Below are 18,527 nucleotides of genomic sequence, written 5' to 3' on the forward strand. Positions count from 1 at the left end.
CTCCCTGTTGTGCTGGAAATCAGCCTGGGATGCCGCCCTGGAGCCCCGAGACTCAGGGCCTGTTAGGGACTCAGGTGCACTAGGGTCGCTGCCCCTGCCCTGCCAGGCAGTTAAGTGCCAAGCAAAAGCGCGCCGCACGGCTGCCTGAGTGGAGCCTTGGGGCTTGAGCAGGGCACCCAGGGCCACCCTGACTCTCACCGCTGCGGGGCCCAGGGGGCTGGTCTGGTTAAGGTGCCACCACCTTGGTTCTTTGATAGCTTCCACCCCAGCCTGGAGTTTTCCTGATCATTTGGGACTTTAGTGGGGAGAGGAGGCTCTGGGACAGCGCTTGCAAATATATAAATAAATGCCATGTATGGAAGGCGAGTGTGGATTCTCTGCAGTTGTAAAAAAACAGACACCTAATGCGCTTCGCCTGATTTCTCCCAACTTAAAATAATGCCAATCAGGAATCCCGGCCCTGGTGCTCCGCACCTATCTTGGGCTGTTTTCCGGTGGGTTTACTGATCTGACCATTATTGAAGGCTTTGGCCCAGGGTCAGTAAGCTGCCCGGGACACACGGGGCTTTCACCCTGGCCCCACCCTTGTCCCCTGCAGCGGGAGGAGGTGACCAGGGCACTGGAGGATGGAGGATGAGACACACAGTGCATGAGACATTGCACGGGGCAGGATCTGGGGGCAGGAATAACCAGACCTGGCCGCCTCCACCCGCTGAGCCCAGTCAATAGACCAATCAACAAACCCTGCCAGCGCGAGCCCTGGAAGAGCTGAGGCCGGAAGATCACGACCTGAAGACTGGCCCGCAAACCCAGAGACCCTGCCACTGCCTCAAAATAAAAAGGACCGTGGGCACAGGTAAGAGGGTGGGTGCCCTGCGCTTGAGCTCCACTACCGAGGATTTAAAACGGGCCAGGGCGGACGGTGCCCCGGGGAACACGGAGCCACGCTATGCGTTGGACCCCAGCGCGGCCAGACAGCCGGGGAGCCCAGGGCACGCTGGGAAACCGTGCGCAGCGCAGCCCCGCCCGCTGCACAACCCTCGACTGCCCCCTGGCGCCGCGCGTAGACCGTGCAGGCCTGGTCGTCCCCGCACCGCCCACCCCGGCTCGCGATTGGTCGCTCCCCAAGGGTCAGGCCTTCTGCCTTCTGCGGCCGGATTGGCTGCACGCGGGCCAGATCTCCGCCCACCAACGGGGTCCTTTGATCACGCGCCCGTGGGCTCTTCCGGGCCCGGGAGCCAACCCAGGGCGTTGCTGTCGCGGCTGCCGCGGCGGGAGGTAAGCCACGGCTCGGATAGATGGGCTGCCGAGCGCCGGCGAGGCCCACGCCTGGGGTGCTGGGGCCCCAGGATGCCCAGGCGCGGGGCAGCCCCGACGCCCCCGCCCCGGCTAAGCCTCCCGCGCCGTGAGAACCGCCTGCCGTCCGCCGCCGCCGGCGGCCAGCCAGCATCCTCGGAGCGGCCGGATGCCCTCCCTCGGCCCTCTACCTGGCCGGTGAGCTGCTGCCAGGCATTGGCCGGCCAGAGCCCCACGGACACGGGGCAGGTAGCTCCTGCCTTGGCTCTGCTAGAGACCCTGGCGAACCCAGGTCGGGCTCCCGGCCAAAATCGTGCAGCTGCCCCAGGGTGATGTCCGCTTCTGTCGCTAAGGCTGACCGTCACGCCAGTCGGCCCCTGCCAGCAGGGAGGACCTGGGTGGAGCCCTGGGTGGGGACCAGAGCGAGGTGACATCATCTGGAAGGCACAGACCATCCTTCCCCAATGTGTCCACACTGGCACATGAGACCGATTGGGGTCGGGGGCTGCAGATTGTTGTTGGTGACACCGCCGACGAGAACGTAGCACCCAGGCATGGAGCGTATAGGCCGAATGTGGGGACCCGACCAGGGCCGAGGTGGCCCTTCCGATGTTCCCACCTCTCCTTGGGTTGCCAGGGGGGACCCTCTTGTGCTTGCCAGTTTGCTCGCCTGCAGCCTGGCACAGAGAGACCTGGGAAGGAGCTGCCTCGATCCTTTTCTTGGTAGAGTCTTACAGGCGCTCGGCCAGCATAAGTGCTGGGCCCCACCGTGATTTAGGGTAGGAGCTGGCCAGAAAGCAGTCCCTGGATCTGCGTACTCTGATGCCCCTTTCAGCCAAGACATGCCCAGCCCTTGGAGAGTGTCAGCCCTAGGTTTGACCTAGAAAGGTTCTCACCCATCTCCAGCTCCCAGGGATTGAGATGTCACTGCAGGTGCAGGTGCGGCCCTGACCTCCATCCTCCTCTGCAGGGAGCCTGGTGGAGGCCCCTCCCGAGGCCCCACTTCCAATGCTGGCCACCCAGGCCTCCGGCTGCCGATGTCATGAGTAACACAACAGTGCCCAGTGCCCCTCAGGCAGACAGCGACTCCATGGTGGGCTACGTGTTGGGGCCTTTCTTCCTGATCACCCTGGTCGGGGTGGTAGTGGCTGTGGTAAGGAGCGCCCCGCCATACACCCAGTTTGGCCTGTGTAGTCAGCGGCTGTGCTGGGAAGGGTGTGAAGGGGCAGCCTCTGCAGTGCTGTCTCTGTTCCAGGTAATGTACATCCAGAAGAAAAAGCGGTGAGTGCCCCTGCCCACCTCCGGCTCTGAACCCCCTGCCTAGGATGAGTTCTCGGTGCCCCAGGGAGGGGCTGCTCAGGGTTTCTTCCTGGGGGAAGCAAGGGCGGGCAGTCAGGCCGTCTGCTGTCCCCGCCCATTCCCCAGGGTGGACAGGTTGCGCCATCACCTGCTCCCCATGTATAGCTATGACCCAGCCGAGGAGCTGCATGAGGCCGAACAGGAACTCCTGGCAGATGTAGGAGACCCCAAGGTGAGCGTGGGCAACAGGTGGACCAGCCAGGGCTCCCCAGTAGGGTCCTGCTGACTCCAGCCTTGGCTTGGACTCCCCACAGGTGACACACAGCTGGCAGAGTGGCTACCAGCACAAGCGGATGTCCTTGCTGGATGTTAAAACGTGACCCTGGCAGACCAAGGGCCCTGCTGTCTGCCCCCCCCCCACGCTGAGGGCTTTTCTTCTAGGGTGGGCCAACAAGTCAGCCTGCTTCCTTCTGCCAGCCTGTGGCAGCCTCCAGGAGGGTGCTGAACTGGCCCCCTGGCCATCGGCTGGATGTACAGTACCCAGTATATATAGTATTTTATAAATAAAGTGTTTTGTGGCTAGGGGTGTGGCTGACTTCTAAGAGTGTCAACAGATTACAGGCCAGAACCCCCACTCCAGCTGGGGTGCACAAAGCACAAGGCTGCAGTCCAGAAAAGGATATTTTTTTATTCAAGTAACTGCAAATAGGAAACCAGAGGGGGAGCCCCAGGCTGGACAAATGGCCACCTTCCCCAACAGAACAGGGGAGCTGGTGACCCCCACACCCTTCCTCGATCAACACGGCCCCTCCTCACTCTGCGGCAGCATCCTAGGGGCAGGGCCCCACCTTCCCTGGGACTGGAGTGCTCTGCACCCCGCCTGGGTGCCCCAGCCCCGTCCCCGTGTCTTGGGGAGGGAACAGGGCAGAACGGGAGGCAATGAGGATGAACATCTGGCGCTGGTGGCAGCAGCAATGACAAATGTCTAAGAATGAAACATTGAACAAAAACCAACACAACTGTCCAGAGGTAGTTTGTGAACAGAGGAAAAGATGGAACCAGAACCTTGGGGGTGGGAGGACGGGATGGGGTGGCAGGGTGGGGTCCCCGGATCAGCACCCCATGGGGTCAGCAGCCACAGCAGTGGAAGCAGGAAGGTGGGCGAAAGCCTGGCTTAGGCGGCTGCCACAGGGCACCTGGGCCTCACCTGGGCAGCAGGTGAGGCTGCCAGCTGCGCTCTTGGGTGTGACACAGAGGACTGGGCCTCCGGCTCCTTCCTGTACCCCAGGGGTGTGTCCAACCTGGACTAGGAAGGCCGGAGAGAGACCAGCTGGGTGAGCCCTAGTGGGTGAAACTGGCTGGGGCATTTGGGGGGCCAAGACCCCCCCACTGGCCTCAGGGCTGCTGCCAGCACAGTGGGATGGATGGGGCACGTCAGAGTGAGACGGGGCTAGGGCCCCTTAAGGCCAGGGGAGCCCTCCTGGGCCCACGGAGGGGAAGCCAGAGGGAGCGGTGAGGAACAGATGAGGCCCCTAAAGGAAGAGCCCAGAGCAGGGACCCCAACGGGCAGGTGTGGGGAGGCAGGGTGCGGCTATGCGGGTTAGCCTTGTCCAGGAGCGGAATGGCGAGTGCTCGGGCAGCAGGCAGGGCTGCGCCCCGCAGGCTGGTGTGCTATGTAGTGTGCGGGAGGGGCAGGGTGCAGGCCTGGGGTGGGGCGGGGGAGCGGGCTGAGCTGTCCAGTCCTAGGAGGCGGGCGGCCAGCCGTGGGGTCACTGTTCCTCCTCCGAGGACTCCTGCGAGATGCCCTCCTCCTCCTCCACCTTCTCCTGCGGTGGCAGAGGGGACAGAGTTGGGACAGCACGCTGGGGTCGCCCCCGCTCTCCAGAAGGGCGGTGAGTCAGGGCTGAGTGTGTGGGTGACTCAGCAGCCTCCATGGCCGCGTTTCATTCATAAAAATGAACAATTTAACAGGAGGAAAAAACCACACACACACTGCTCTCCCACAGCCAGGAGCCAGGAGCCAGGCGCGGCCAGGGCCCGGGGGACAGGACAGCAGTGCAGGGCAGCACCCCAGGGGCTGATGCCTGGGGAGGGGGCCTGAAGAGAAATCAGGAAGGGCTGGGGAGGGCCCCGTTCCCCCTGGCAGCTGGGGCCCCAGGTACTGGGTCCCTGGGCCACTAGGGCGGGGAGGAAGGGGAAGTGTGCGCCCTGGGCCCACTCACTGGGCGGGAATGCGGGGTCACCACAGCCCCCGTGCCAGGCACACACTCCAGGGCCGCTGCTTCCTGTTACTCACTTGTGGGCCACGAATGGACTGCCCTCAGCCCCAGGGGCAGGGAGGTGGGGTGCTTAGCAAGGGGCTCCCCCAGCACCTGGGGGGACTGCCCCTCCAGACCAGGCCCCTCTGTAGCTGCCTCTTGCCCTGAGGACCTGGTTCTGGGTGACCCTCACCCTTCACCCTGGCCTTCCTGTGGCCTCTGCCTGGATGACTCAAGACCTCCCCTCAGGTCTGCTCCTCTGGGAGCAGAGGGAGCCGCAGAGACTGCCCGCCATGGACAGGCAGGGCATGGGGACCTGGCCTTGGGTCCCTCTGGGCACAAGCCAGGCAGCTCGGCCTAACCCACTGTGCCGCAGGCAGGCAGGTAGCAGCACCTACCAGTTTTTTGGGCCTGCCCCGTGGTTTCCTTCCTGGAGCCGTGGTGGTTTTCTAGAGGGGCAAAGGAAACACCCGGTAAGTCAAAGGTGCTGGACCCAGGGTGCCCAGCCACCCACACTCGCCCCCCACCCAGGTACACACTAGGCTTCCCGCCCCCTCCACCTGTGACTCAGAGGATGTGAGTCGTCTTTAAAAAAATAAAAAAAACGAAAGTTTTCTAGAGGCAGATGCCACCAAGTCTGGCCCTCCCTGCCCGCCCCGCCGTCCCCCGCTTCCAGGGACCCCAGGGTGAAGCTGCTGACAGACACACCCGTCCCCACGGCACCTTCCCCTGGACTAGGAAAGCAGCCAGGGCCTTCGCCTTGGAGAGCTCCGCATCACCCCACTTTCTATCCTGAGCCCGGCCCGTGTCAAGCCTCACCCGGATCTTGGCAGCACCCTTGTTTTTGCTCCCCTTTGGTCGGCCCCGAGGTCTCTTAGGTGTTGGCACTTCACTGGGCTCCTTCTGCAGGGACAGGGAAACAGTCAGGGACCCGGACCCCATAGCTCCAGCCCCCCAGCACCTCTGTGAAGCCCTCCCCTGGCTTCCTGGGGACAGGAGAATAAGGAGAAACCAAGAAGGGCAGGCAGCAGAAAGACACGGTCAGGGGCCCTCATGCTCCATTCTGTTTCTATGACATGAAAAGCCCACTGAGGACACATACCCAGTGTCCGGCAATGGTCTCGTTCCTGCCCACCCACTGAGGCACATGCTGGAGAGGCTGTGGGGACCTTGCCTTCACCTGCAATCCTGGTTCCCGCCAGGAAGAGAGCCCAGACCCCAGAGGCTCTGCTGAACCTGCTCCCGAAATGTTCTCAGCCCAAGATGAGTAAAAGGCTGCTGCAGATGCATGAGCCTGGCTAAGAGAAGCCCCCAAGCCTACCCTAAAGGGGGCAGCTGAATGCTGCCCACCCCTTCCAGCTCCAGCTTCCAAGACTCCAGGCAGCTTCCTGTCACCATTAGGGAGGCACACCAGGGTATGAGCATCACTGCCACCAAACCCCCATTTTGTTAGGCTCCAAGGCCCATTTAAAGAGTCAGGGGCAAAGCCCATCTCAGGCCCCCAAGTGAGGCCCAGGGACAGCGCTGGCCGGGGAACTTGCCAGCAGCCCAAGGTGACCAAGTCAGAAGATGCACAGCAAGTATGCAGACATGTTTTTGGTGTTTTCATTTTCTAGATTCTCATTATGCAGTCCAAGCTGACCTTGACCCCCGAGACCCTCCTGGCTCAGCTTCCCAAGTGCTGGGAATCCAGGTGTGCACCGTGTTACCGGGCAGTGCGGGAAAAAGTTTCACAGCAAGGCCAAGAGCTCCCTGCAGTGAATCTCAGGGCTAAAGGTACCAAGTATAAATCCACCTGTCTGCCTGTGGCTGGGGAGGTGCAGCCCAGGGCAGGGCACACACAGGCTGGGGCTCTACCCCTAGCACCACTGAAGAAACATAAATGTGCATGGAACTGTTTTGCTTCTGAAATGAGGGCCTTTTCAATGAGCTACACACGCCACGGCCCCTGTATTTGTTTTGAGACCAAGCCACCCACTTTGGGTTTTACCTTGTGATCCTCCTGACTCAGCCTATCAAGAGTGCTAGAATTAAAGGTGCATCATCCTGCCCAGCTCTTTCAATTTTTAACCCATCTTCACGATCAAAAATAAAATTAAGATTGGCATGGTGGCACATGCCTATAATCCCAGCACTTGGGAAGCTGAGGCAGGAAGATCTTTGTGAGTTCAAGGTCAGCCTGGCTACACAAGCAAGTTCAAGACCAGCCTACGCTACACAGTAAGACCCTGTCTTAAAAACCCAAAAATAAATCATTTTACAGCCAGGCTTAAACTGAGGTGGTCAGGGCAAGTTAGTGAGTCCCTGTCACGGAATTTACAGTAAACTTTGATTAAAAGGGTTGGGCCCTAGTATAGAGGCAAGAAGATGCTATGGAGATCGAGGCCAGCCTGGGCCACACACATAGCAAGACCGTGTCTCAAAAAACAGAAAACAACAAAATGGCTGGAGATGTAGCTCAGCGTCAAGGCCCTGAGTGCCAACCCTAATACTGCAAAAATTCAGGGGTCCTTGGCACCCGCCTAGGGAGGTGACCCCAAGTTGCTCCTGGCCTGGCCTCAAAGGCTAGCTGGGGTTCCTCGCCCCTACTCTCCTGGTCTGGAGGTCGGAGACCACCCACTGTTCCCTGCACAACTGCCCATACCTCCCGAGCCCAAAATGTAAACCGAGGCAAGGCCTGGACACCCACCTGGCTCCCTACCAGCGCCGTCCCGGGACTCACCGGCGGCTGCTTGCGCGGCCTCCCCCGGCCTCGCTTCTCAGTGCCGTCCTTCTCCTGCTTGGAAGCCAGGGGCTGGCTGGACTTTGAGCTGGACTCACTCATCTTCCTTCTCTAGGGCAGCTGAAACGCCTGCTGGGATGCTGCGGAGGACAGGCCAGTCAACCGTGGGCCCTGCCTGCACCCATAGATCCAGGCCTACGCCCAGGGCCAGCTCCCCACTCTGGCTGGTGCCCCCTGCGCTGCCACAGGGTGGGGCCCGGCCTGGCAGTTGGCCCTAATCAGTTCCTTATCTCCTGTGCAGAAGAGCTCTTTGTTGTGCTGCCCAGAGCCACCCCCACGGGGCCCAGGGGTGGTACAGGGAGCCCAGACCTGACTTGGGGGTGCGGCTGCTCTGGGCAAAGGTGCGAGCAAAGCCAGGGTCCCACCCCGAGTCAGTTGGTGAGTTCTCTGCAGAGAAAACCAGACCAGGGAGCTTGGGGAGGTCAAGGGATCTTGCGACGTGCAGCCCATGAGATGACTGGCCCTGCGCGGCCAGCACCAGCCATCAGGGCTGGGCCCACCTGCACTGCTTCCCCAGGTCCAACGCTGGAGGGAAGGTTGGGGAAAGTTCCCTTTCCAGCCCAGCCGTCACAGGGGCAACTTCCTGTGATGGCCACTTGCAGGGGAGGCAGGGATTCGCACACAGTCCCTTCCCCAGAGCTGGGGTAGCCCAGGGCGCTGGGAACCCAACCCTTTCCTAGTACTTTTCTAAGGCCTGTTGGGTTCAACTGCTGCAAGGAAGCCTCCAGCCTTCACGTGGTAGCCTCTGCTAGACTTTACACAGGACACCAGGCTGGGTGTGACTGTGCCACATGTGGTCCCAGTGCTCAGGAAGCTGAGGCAGCAGGATCTTCAGGAGTTTGAGATCAGTCTGTAATGCACAGCAAGACTGACTCAATAAAAAGGACACAGAGGATCCTTCATGTCTCCTCAGTCGGTGTTCCCCAAGTTTCAGGCAGGTAGGACCTGGCAAACCTAAGGCTGCCCACTTCCTGGTGGCCACCCTGACTCACGTCCCAGGTTAGAGGCAGCACTGAAACCCCACCTGTCTAACTTGAGGGAGCCACAGGGCACCTGCCTCGACCTCCCTGGGGCGTCTGCACACTGCAGCAATTACACATAAAACCTAAGTAGAGAAGTCATGGCTTTGATCAAGATGAGATCTACTACAGCATCAGAAGATAACTTTTCCTTCCTCTTGGCCAACTGAGGCCATTTCCAATTTTAACTCAATGACAGGAAAACATTTTTGGAAACTTGGGATTTTTGGAGGGCTCAGGGCGCCACTCTCCAGGCCCTAGCGAGGCTCCAGACGGCGGGACTGGAGTAACTGTTCCATCCGATAATATTTTAGCCTCGGAGACCCTTTAAACAGGGTGGCTGCTGAGTCGCCCTGCTCAGTCATTAGTGGCTGGGTCTGCTCTATAATTACAGGCAGTGATTGGAATCTTCTATTACACCACAGGTCTCCCTTCAAACTGAACATCAGAATTCATCAGCTAAATGAGCGCTGACCTCACAGAGAGGCCGCCTTGGGCGGCTCGCGGGGGGCTGCAGTCGGCCCCGCTGGAAGCGCCGGTGCCATCTGGTGCCTCCTCCCACCCCGTGCTGGTGGGGGACCCTGTAATCCGCCGCCCCTCCCCCAGACAGGCCCCCACGGAAGCGCGGAGGGCCGAGGCCAAGACACGCCGTGCTGTCTCTCCCACCTGTTTCGGGACATCAGGGAGGCCTGGCTCACAAGGAGCCACGTTTAGGGCCCGACCCCAAGCCCTGTAGGCCTCACGCCCGCCTCTTCGCCCATTGCGCACACAGCGTGGCCCTCGAGAGGCGTTCAAACTCTGCAGCGATGGGCGCGGGAGACAGGGAGAAGCCGCGGGACGGCCCAGCTATTTAAAGAGCTAAATGGCCCAGAGAGGCCCGAGCGGGGCCCAAGGTCACACAGCAAGTTGGCGAAGGAGAGGCGCGGGCTCTCGGGCCCCGCCAGCCGCCGCTCTGCTCACTACCAGTGGCCGGCTCAGACCCCGTGCCCCGGCCCCGGCCCGTGACGCTGCAGGGGACCGCGCGACCTTTGCAGGCGGGCGGCGGCGGGGGCCCGCGGGGGGAGGGGCGCGGGCCTGCAGGCGCGGGAAAGCGGCGCACCCCGACCGCATGCCCCGCCACGCGGGTGCACTGGCCCCACTTCCTGCCAGAGGGGGCACCCAAGGCCGCCTTGGGGCAGGAAACCTGCGCGCGGAGGAAGCCCCCTCCCTCTCCCCGGAACCCGAGCCCGGGGGAGCAAGCCCCGAAGCGGGGCGTCCAGGGGACTAGTTCCGACAGCGCCCGCGAAGCGGCGAAACCAGTTTGTGGGGGCGGAGGGCAGGCCCGGCCCCTGGGGCCGGGCCGGAGGTGGGGTCGCGGGGCACACCCGGGTCCCCAGCCTCCCCCGCACTTGGGAACTTCCCGGCGGCGGTGGGGGGCGCCCGGCCGGGCTCGGGCCGCGGGAGCGGCGGCCGCGCGAGGTGCACCCAGCGCCGCGGCCGCACAACTCGCGCTCACCGCCGCCCCCTCCCCCACCGCGCGCCGCCCGTCCCCGCCCCCCGCCCGCGGCGCCGGGGACCCGGTGCGGCGTCCTCCCCGCGCCTCCGCGCCCCGCCGCCCGCCCCCGCGCCGCGCGGCCCTCCCGCCGCCGCCGCCCCACGCCGCCCGCCTGCGCCCGGGCCTGGGAATAAAGCCGGCGGCGCGCGCTGCGGCCCCGGGCGGGCGGCGGGGCGCGGGGCGGCCGCGGGCCCCGGGGACGACTCACCGCGAGCTCGGCCGCCGGCCTGCAATGCGCGCGCGGGGCTGCCGGGAGCGACGGTGCTGGGCGCTGGGGACCGGCCTGGCTGCGCCGCCACCGCCGCCGCTGCTCGCGAATGCGGATCTGAAACCGGGAGAGGGCAGAGGCGCTCAAAGCCCGGCGCCGCCGCGTGCTCGCCGCTCGGGCCCCCGCGGGGTATTTATAACGCGCATCCAGCGGCGGGGACCGAGCGGCGCCCTCCCCGGAGGATGGCGAGGGCCAGGAAGCCGGGCACGGCCCGTGCGCGGCCTCAATAAATAAATAATTTAATTAAATTATAGATAGAAAAAAAAAACAAGCCACCGGAGCGGCCGCGAACTCACGCCTTCTTGGAGAAGCGCCAGCGCCAGAAATAGCCCCGGCTCGGAGTCCCAATTAGAGGAGCGCAGCCCCGGCTCAGGGGAGCTTAAAAAGAGCGACCCAGGGGCAGGGGGGACGGGCCCGCCCGCGCCAGCCGTGTCACGGGGGGCGGGGCCATGCAAATGAGCCCGGGGATTTAAAAGGGCGGCAGCCCGCCAGCCGCTGCGCGGGTGGGTGCTAGCGGTGGGAGGGTTACGAGGGATTCCTGGGCTGGGAACCCGCCCGGCTGCCCACTCCTCACGGTCCCGCGCGCCGGAGGCCAGGGAGGGCCGCGGAGGAGTCAAGGAGGGTCTCCTCGCGTGGGCGTCCTTCTTGCCCGACCTGAGAACAGTCACCTTCGGTGGCCTTCCGGGCGCATGGGCCTCGCCCCCCGTCGGGGCGGGAGGCACTCGGCCCGTGGGGGGTCCATGCGGGCCAAGGGGGTGGAGACGAACGAGCCGGTTGGAGCGTTGCGCGGCCTTACTCACCGCCCCTTTCCGCCCAGATCGACGGCTCAGTAGATTTCCCGGGGCGGACAGGTGTCAGCATGTGCGTTTCAGTGTCAACCCATTGGTGGCTGGTTTGGTGAAATACAAGTCTTGTGAAATGCAAACGTGAAACTTGGGAAATCCTAAGTGTGTCAATGCCTTAACGGCCCCCGGCCAGCCGTCACCAAGGTGCAGCCTTCTAGCGACACACGATTGGCCCGTTCGCAGGTACACCGGAGGGAGGAGTCACTCCTTCAGGTGCCCGAGGAGGTGCCTTGGAGACACGCGGTCCCACTTCGCACCCCGATCCCCCTCGATGGTGACTTTTAAGAAAACGGGGAGGGGGGGTAGGCCAGGCGTCGCCTGCAAGCGCCTTGAGGGCAGGGACCGAGCGTGCTCACGCCTGGCCCATCCCTAGCCCCGGCACAACAAAGACTTGTTGCGCGGGCCGAGGAGAAAGCGCGGGTGGGAAGATGGCGCGAGGAGGGCGCGCCCTGCAGGCCGGGCCGAGCCGAGCCGCGCCGCGCCGTGCGCACCTCTCCGCGCCCGTCCCCAGGGCGGCCCTCTACACCTCCTGTGATGCAGGGAATTGCAATGCGGGCCAGTGACACACGGCTGTGACTCATGTTTTTCTCTGCTACCCTTCTTCCTCCCGGGTCCGCCGAGGTCCCGGCCCTAACCCCCCTTCTCCTCCCGGCGGGCGCGCGGAGGTGGAGGGGGCGCCGGGTAGAACCCCCAACCCGGCGCGCAGGCGGGGTGGGGAGCCGGCGGGGCTGGGCCTCCAAGTTTCAGGAATGCCTCCGGAATGTTTCCGGTGGGGGCGGGGAGCGGCGGGCAGCGGCCCAGCCCCCACCGGGCAGAGGCTGGCGCTCAGGGCGCGGGCAGCACGTGCTCGCGGTGGGGGCGGGGCGCGCGGGCGGGAAGGCGCGAGCCGGGGGGTGGGGGGCTGGGGCGGGGATGGCCTCCGCGCGCCCAGGTGCACAACGGTGCTCCAGGAGACCCCGGGCCACCCCTGGGGGGAGAGGAAGTCCCCGGGGGGCCGCCCGCGCGGAGGGGCAGCGGGGGGGAGGGGCACTGCCCCTTTGTCTGTGGCAGTGGGGGCGGGGCGGGGTGGAAGCGCGGCTCGCTCCGTCTTTGTGCCCCGCCGCGCGCGCGTTAGTAGGCCGCGAGCGGGGTGGGCGGGAGCCGCCGAGTTTCGAGCCCGAGGCCCTGGGCCGAGTGGCGTGGAGCGGCGAACCTTCCACCAGTGTCCCCCGAGCCTTGTCCCTGGTCACAGGCCCCAGCAGCCACCCGCTCCTGCTCCGGGCCGGCCGTCCCCCTTCCACAGAGCCCTTCTCTGGGCCACCAGGCTGCTAGGCCCAGCCACCATCCTGTAGGCCCTGCCCGCCTCCCGGCTCGGTGTCCCCGTGTGACTCGTGGCCCTGTCCCTGGGAGGACGCAGAGGTGGAGCGAGCCCGGTGGGCGCTGGAAAACTTGGCCAACTTTTTTTAAGTCTCATTTCTAGCGCGCCGAGTCGATCTTGGTTTTTTTTCCCACTCTTACTTTCTCCTCGTCCTGATTTCCTTGCCGACTTTGATTTTTATTTTGCATGGTGTGTATTTTTGTGCGCCTGTCTCAAACCCTTGCTGCAGGGGGCAGGTATAAATAAGTCGGTAGGCAAATGCGTGCAGTGGGGGTGGGGCAGGCAAGGACTCCTGTCGGGGTTACCCACACCCTGGAAATCCAAATGGCTCTGCCGACCCCTGCTGACCCCCGACTGCCTGAATTGCAAATGCCCTGAGTTCGCTTTCTTTCCCTTCCAGGATTAGGCAGATTGCGGGATGGAAGCTTTTGGGAGTCCTAGCAAAGTGGTGACCTCCAGGACTCAGGACCTCCACCCTCCCAGCAGGCTGGGGAACGGTCAGGCGCCATGAGGGTGAAACTGTCGCATCCATTCTTTGCACGGGGAGCCAGGCCAGACTCTTGGGGTACACTCAGCACAGCTTGCTGTTCTGCTGGGGGTGTCAGATGCTTGAACACCCAAGACTGAGTAGAAGCCTGGCTGGGGTAGGGGAGTCCCAGACGTGGGTTCCAGCAGGCCTTGTAGGGACTTGGCTAGGCGTGGGGGGGGGGGCTGTGAGGGACAGGGCAGGCAGGGAGCAGGCCGCCAGCCAGGTAGGAGATCAGGGGGTGCCCCACAGCCCATCTGCCCCACGGGAAGTGGTTTCTGAGGAGAGCTGGCTTGTGAAAAGAGCCTAGAAAGCGAGTGTGGGGTGAGTCGGGGTCTGCTTTTCCTCGGGGCAGCTGACTTTTGTGTCTTAGACTCCTTAGGAAGAAGGGTGGGAGCGGCTCCTCCAGAGCCAAGGCTGGGTGGGCGGTGGTGGGGATGATGTTTCCCTAGTTCCACAGGACAGAGGACGTGGCTGGGAGAAGCAGAGGGAATCCACTAGGTTCAAACCACACTCCCTTTCCAGCTAAGCCCTGGGGTGTGGCTCAGGGATAGAGACCTAGACCAGTGAGGCCCAGGTTCCATCGCAAAAATAATGAGACCTTTGATTGGTGAGAACCACCCAGGCAGAATGCGCTCTGCTCCACTTCTGAGCCAGTGAAGCATCTTACAGGCTGAGTACCGCAGGGTTACCTGCCCTTAGAGCTCCTGAAGGTCTGCAGCCTCACGAAGCACGCATCCAGCCTTGCCCGCATACCCACGGGGTCACCTGTGCTCTGTGCTCTGCTCCAGGGCGCCGCTGTGTGTGCCTCTGCCTGAGGCCACTCGGGCTGCAGAACTGCCCTTCTCTGTGGCCAGCACTTGGGTGGATTCTGCTTGTTGCGCCCTGCACAATCTGGAGTCTGTCTTGAGCTCAGTCCTATCTGGACCCTGCCTGGGAGTGCCAGGAAGTTCGAGGCCTTCCGTGCTCGGATTCGGCAGCCAAGCAGGACGCTGGGTGCCAGGGCCATGAGCAGATCTCGGGCATACACTTCACTGAGCCCCACGAGTTGAGGGAGGGTCAGCATGGCCCACTCCCTGCAACCACCCTCGGCCGGTCACCCAGCTACTGCTGCATCTGGTCATCCGGCAGGCTCAGGCCTCCAGGCCCTGCTGACCGCAGACTCCGCTGCCAGGAAACCTGGCAAGCCGGAGTGGGAGGAGGACCTCTTCTGGTTCCAACTTTCGAGGGAAAAACTAGTGAACACAAGGCCCGGGAGCATCACGTACCTCTGGGTCGCTGCCTCAAGCCTGCCACCCACTCTGGGACTTGGTGGCCTTGATACTCTGGACTTGGACAGCTTTCTTTAGGACTGGAAAGCAGCTCTTCACCAGCCTCAGCAAAGCCCTGCAAGAAAGGCGACTTGAGCCTGTGCTGCTGAGCAGGGTACCCAGGCCTCCCCGCCTGCACCTCGTGTCAGTATAGCTGTGGCCCCTGTTTCACGACGTGGAGAGCCAGGGACCCCAGCTCACTGCTGACTGGGGAACCAGCCTCCGCCCCTGTGCCACACTGCGTGGGTTGCCACCTTTCCCAGCACAGCCACCTGGATCGATCTGGGTCCTTGAGAGGCCCTGAGCCCCAGGCTTAGAACAGGATGGTGCAGGGAGCTTCCATGCAGGGCATGCGTGTGCCAGTGTGGCATGTGCTGTGAGGGGCCCAGGGGAGCTGGGACAAGTGGGATATTGAGCCCCAGGAAGCAGGCATGGGGACAGCCCCTGTCCAGTGAGAGGATGGCATGGGGTGTGGCAGACAGTGGGCCCGAGGTCAGCACCTCCAACCCCCTCTGAAGCTGCCGTTTGGGAGCTGAATTAAATAGCCAAACACAGCAACACATGAAGGGAAGTACCAGGGGCAGGGTGGTGGCCACAAGCCCCTCTCATCACTGCTCAGCCATTGCAGTGGGCTCCCAGCCCCCCTCACTGGGACACAGGCCAGCAGTAGCTCCATCTTGTCCTGTTGTTCCAGGACACCCAGGCTGGAGCCGGCTCCTCCAGTTCCAGCAGCCTTGTGTGTACCTGACTCCCAGGGCTGAGCTTCTCGGGCTGAAATGTGAAGCATGTTTATTTTTCCTCCCCTCAGAAACCCTCAGGGACTCCTACCTCCCAGGGCCCAGCAGTCTGTACCTCTCTGCCCTGGTCCTGCAGGTTATTCTCTTTGCTCTGGCCAGAGCTTGCCTCAGGGCCTTTGCACTTGCTTCCCTCCACAAGCTCTTTTCCAGCTGTCCTTGGGGCTGCCCTCCCACTGCCTCAGGGCTCTATGCCATATTTGGTTGTCCGCATTCTTTTAAACTGGATGTCTCTCCCCAAGCTCCTGGACTACTTTACCATGGTTTATTGGTTTTTTCCCTCTGGCGCACCAAGTTTCTCATGTACTATATAATTCATTATTTAAGCAGTAATATATGTGGGGCGTTTTCTGCCTGGGTCCCTCCCCTGGAGCGCCAGCACCTTCGGCCCAGAGACTTTTGCTTCCTGTGTTCTCTGGGTTTCCCCGGGGCCTAGCAGTGTTCAGACTCAGAAACCATGTTCAGTGAAGAATGAATAACCAGAGCCGCTCAGCTTATCCGCACAGGCCGAGGTCCAGGGCCAGGAGACAAAGAGTGCCAGGGACTCGGCCACCTTCTGCACACTGTTCTTTGTGTGACCAGCTTAGGGCCTCTGTGCTGTCTCCATGTGCCCTCTGCCTTTAGATTTGATTATTCTTGAGACTGGGTCTCGGTGCAGTTCAGGCTGGCTTGAACTCCCAGGGATCCTCCTGCCTCAGCCTCCCAAGTGGCATGTGCCACCATGCCCTGCTAAGATTTTAGCCACCGGAGCATCCCTTTGGTGGAGTAGTGGGGAGGTGAGGACTGGTTGGTCTCTGTCAGTAATGGCACTGTGGGCGATGGTCATCGTCATGCCATTGGCTGGGTGAGGTCAGATTTCTGCATAGATAACATAGGGTCCCATTGGTCTAAGTGACAGTGTTTGACCCAGAGTCTACCCAGGCAGCACTAGAGGCTCTGCAGCACAGGCACTGGCAGTGTCCCTTGCTCTCAGGAATGGCCTAGAACTCACCGCCTGAAAGCCGTGAGCTGTGGGAAACTACTGGGGCAGTGCTCTCGCGTGGAACCTCCTTGTCAGGTCTGTGTTCCGGTCACCTTCCAGGCTGCGGCCTGGGCCAGAAGTCCACGCCACTCGTGCCTGGCCTAAGATGCCGGGCCTCAGGTCCTCCAACTTGGGCACCAGTGACCCCATCTGGAAATAAGCCTGCGGTTCTGGGGTCTCGATGGTGGGGGACTCGTTTCTGGGACCTATTTCTGAGCTGAGCGAGTCGGGATATGGATGGGAACTGTGAAAGGGTGGTCCCTTCTTGCCCAGCCTGAGTTTGGGGAGTCCTGGCCCAGCCTCTTCCCCCTGTTCATGCTGCACCTTTGCCGAGGCTGTAGGGGACATGAAAGGCCTCCGGGACCCTAGGGCCCCTGGACCCCCGCTGCAACCAGCCAGGGAATGGACAGGAGTGGTGCCCCGTCACCAGGGCTGCAGTCCCCAAGCCCAGGCTGGACCCGAGCATGGAGGTGGAAGATAGGGGCAGAGGACGGGTCGGAGATCTGGAGTCCTCCCTCTGGGCCCCAGATCTTCACCAGGGCTAAGCGTGGTGATGGAGGATGAAGGGGTGCAGGAGGGGGTGGAGGAGGGGTGGGAGGGGGAGGGGCTGGGCTGGGCTGGACTCTGGCTTGGAGCTGGTGGCCTGGTCAGACCAGCCAAAGCCTCCTCCCCAACAACCTGGCCCAAATCTCCAGGCCCCAGGGCTCTACCCATCCGGCTGGCTGTTGGGCTGTCCCCTGTGAGCTGAGCGGCAGCCTCTGCCCATACCTTCCAGGCACCCGGTTACTAGGGGTACACCCTGCACCCTGCTTGGGATCCAGCGTCTGAGTTGCGGGAAATGCGGGCACTCTGGGGACAGTGGAAGGCAGCGAGCAGAGGAGACCCAGGGCCGGCCCTGCAGGCCATGGCCAGGCCTCCCTCAGCTGGGGCAGTGCCCGGCAGGAGCAACTGACCCCGGGACTCAGGTCGCCCGGCCGCTGCCCCCACCTCGCTCCTGGGCTCAGGGGTTCCCAGGCAAGGGGTGTTTGTGGACACCTCTGTCCACTAGCATGAGCAGGAAGCGACCCAGAACCGCTCCCTCCTCTCTACCCCTGCTCCCAGGACCCATAGGCCCCGTGCATCCTCGCCAAGGGCTGCAGGGCGGGTGATCATCCGGGGACTTCCTCCCAGTGCCCACCCCCACCCTGCAGCATGGGCTTTTAAACCAACCGGTGCGGTCCCCCAAAAGCCTCCTCCACCCCCACCCTGCCCTTCTCTGAGCACAGAGCACTCTTGGGGCGCCGCCTGAAGTTGGGGGTTAGGAGTGCGGTGACTTCTTGATCAGGCCATGGCTCTCACCCGTCCCGTCCCCTGGAGGAAGGCACCGGGCTTACTGTGGCCAGGCGCAGAGCCCAGCTTGGGTGTCTGCAGCTCACTTAGCTCCTGGCGAGGTGCCCAGCCCTGCCCCTTCTGTGCCTGCTGCCTCCGGCCTGTGCTGCTCATGGAGAGGTTGGGGTCCTTACCCGACTCGCATCCTTAACCCGGCTGGGGCCGCAGGCCTGAGATCCCAGTGCCAGGAGGCTGAGGCAGGAGGATTCCCTGGAAGGCCAGCCTGGGCTACACGCACAATAAGGCCCTGTCTCAAAACTGGTGGGGGCCGTCAGAGCGGCCTCGTGCGGTTGTTCTGTGCTGAGAGGCTAAGATTTGGTCACAACGGGTCCAGGCAGACCTGTGAGTTATGTGTTAGCTTCTGGTTTTGTTTTGTTTTACACTTTAATGTAGCTACTAAAATAGGTAAGAAGGCTTCGTTCCAAGTCCCCTGGCCCGCGCTGGTCTGGGTCATTTGCCTGGGCACTGCCCCCTGGCACCTAGTGACCTGGCCAGGCCTGGATGACAGTCTGACCCTGTGCGCTTGGATGAGTCTGGCTGTGGGAGCAACAGGGACCTCCGGGGAGTGGGCCGGGCCCGCGGGGGGCTTCCCTGCCGCGATGGAAGTAGTGAAGAGGGGCCACTGCGACCCTGGCCCCTGCGGCTGGGCAGGCTCTGTCGCAGTGTCAAAGGGACGGGACATCTGGGACACTATTTTCCTGCGCCACCCATGGCGCCCGGCCCCTTCTGTGGGGATCTCCCTCCCCTGACTCAGCCGCCTCACGGTGACTCAGGCTGTGTCGCCACTGGCCCCAAGGTGGTCAGGATGGTGCCAGCCAGGCCATGCGGGGCACCCCGCAGTGAGCTTCCG

General features: G+C 62.8%; 3 protein-coding genes across 10 annotated transcripts; 2 read left to right on the top strand and 1 right to left on the bottom strand.

The window, feature by feature from the left end:
- The first annotated feature begins 895 nt into the window (after positions 1–895).
- Positions 896–7,512, top strand: Smim29 (small integral membrane protein 29). 4 transcript variants are annotated; one of them, XM_063239037.1, is made up of 5 exons: positions 1,285–1,494; positions 2,267–2,449; positions 2,552–2,577; positions 2,722–2,827; positions 2,910–3,177. In XM_063239037.1, exons 1-5 carry the CDS (start codon positions 1,351–1,353, stop codon positions 2,973–2,975), a joined length of 525 nt encoding a protein of 174 aa, XP_063095107.1. In that variant the 5' UTR covers positions 1,285–1,350; the 3' UTR covers positions 2,976–3,177. The 4 variants fall into 4 exon arrangements, with proteins under 4 accessions (XP_063095106.1, XP_063095107.1, XP_063095105.1 ...); XM_063239035.1 differs by having other exon boundaries at positions 2,267–2,577; XM_063239036.1 differs by lacking the exons at positions 1,285–1,494; positions 2,552–2,577; positions 2,722–2,827; positions 2,910–3,177 and adding exons at positions 896–1,278; positions 6,470–7,512 and having other exon boundaries at positions 2,267–2,551.
- Positions 3,264–10,914, bottom strand: Hmga1 (high mobility group AT-hook 1). Of its 5 annotated transcripts, none has more exons than XM_063239040.1 (6): positions 10,753–10,914; positions 10,397–10,513; positions 7,543–7,715; positions 5,673–5,756; positions 5,252–5,302; positions 3,264–4,418 (listed from the first exon to the last, which is right to left on the bottom strand). In XM_063239040.1, the coding sequence occupies exons 3-6, from the start codon at positions 7,675–7,677 to the stop codon at positions 4,365–4,367; spliced, it is 324 nt and encodes a 107-aa protein (XP_063095110.1). In that variant the 5' UTR covers positions 7,678–7,715; positions 10,397–10,513; positions 10,753–10,914; the 3' UTR covers positions 3,264–4,364. The 5 variants fall into 5 exon arrangements, with proteins under 5 accessions (XP_063095110.1, XP_063095111.1, XP_063095109.1 ...); XM_063239041.1 differs by having other exon boundaries at positions 3,264–4,421; positions 7,576–7,715; positions 10,753–10,913; XM_063239039.1 differs by having other exon boundaries at positions 3,264–4,421; positions 10,753–10,913.
- On the top strand, positions 9,118–10,690 carry LOC134473776 (basic proline-rich protein-like). The gene is made up of 2 exons (XM_063239295.1): positions 9,118–9,304; positions 9,621–10,690. Exons 1-2 carry the CDS (start codon positions 9,118–9,120, stop codon positions 10,688–10,690), a joined length of 1,257 nt encoding a protein of 418 aa, XP_063095365.1.
- Positions 10,915–18,527: the final 7,613 nt, after the last annotated feature.

Source organism: Cavia porcellus, unplaced genomic scaffold (assembly GCF_034190915.1).
Source record: "Cavia porcellus strain 051 isolate PalLab524CR breed Dunkin Hartley unplaced genomic scaffold, mCavPor4.1 scaffold_28, whole genome shotgun sequence".
Taxonomy (NCBI): Eukaryota; Metazoa; Chordata; class Mammalia; order Rodentia; family Caviidae; genus Cavia; species Cavia porcellus.

Coding starts and splice junctions, on each gene's coding strand:
- Smim29 (XM_063239033.1), top strand. CDS start 1,351: ATGCCCAGGCGCGGGGCAGCCCCGACGCCCCCGCCCCGGCTAAGCCTC. Junction 1,495..2,266: donor CTCGGCCCTCTACCTGGCCG/GTGAGCTGCTGC, acceptor CCTCCTCTGCAG/GGAGCCTGGTGGAGGCCCCT. Junction 2,552..6,469: donor CAGTGCTGTCTCTGTTCCAG/GTAATGTACATC, acceptor TTCATTTTCTAG/ATTCTCATTATGCAGTCCAA.
- Hmga1 (XM_063239039.1), bottom strand. CDS start 7,677: ATGAGTGAGTCCAGCTCAAAGTCCAGCCAGCCCCTGGCTTCCAAGCAG. Junction 5,757..7,542: donor CGGCGCTGGTAGGGAGCCAG/GTGGGTGTCCAG, acceptor CTGTCCCTGCAG/AAGGAGCCCAGTGAAGTGCC. Junction 5,303..5,672: donor AGGGTGCTGCCAAGATCCGG/GTGAGGCTTGAC, acceptor TTGCCCCTCTAG/AAAACCACCACGGCTCCAGG.
- LOC134473776 (XM_063239295.1), top strand. CDS start 9,118: ATGAGCGCTGACCTCACAGAGAGGCCGCCTTGGGCGGCTCGCGGGGGG. Junction 9,305..9,620: donor GGCCGAGGCCAAGACACGCC/GTGCTGTCTCTC, acceptor GCTCACTACCAG/TGGCCGGCTCAGACCCCGTG.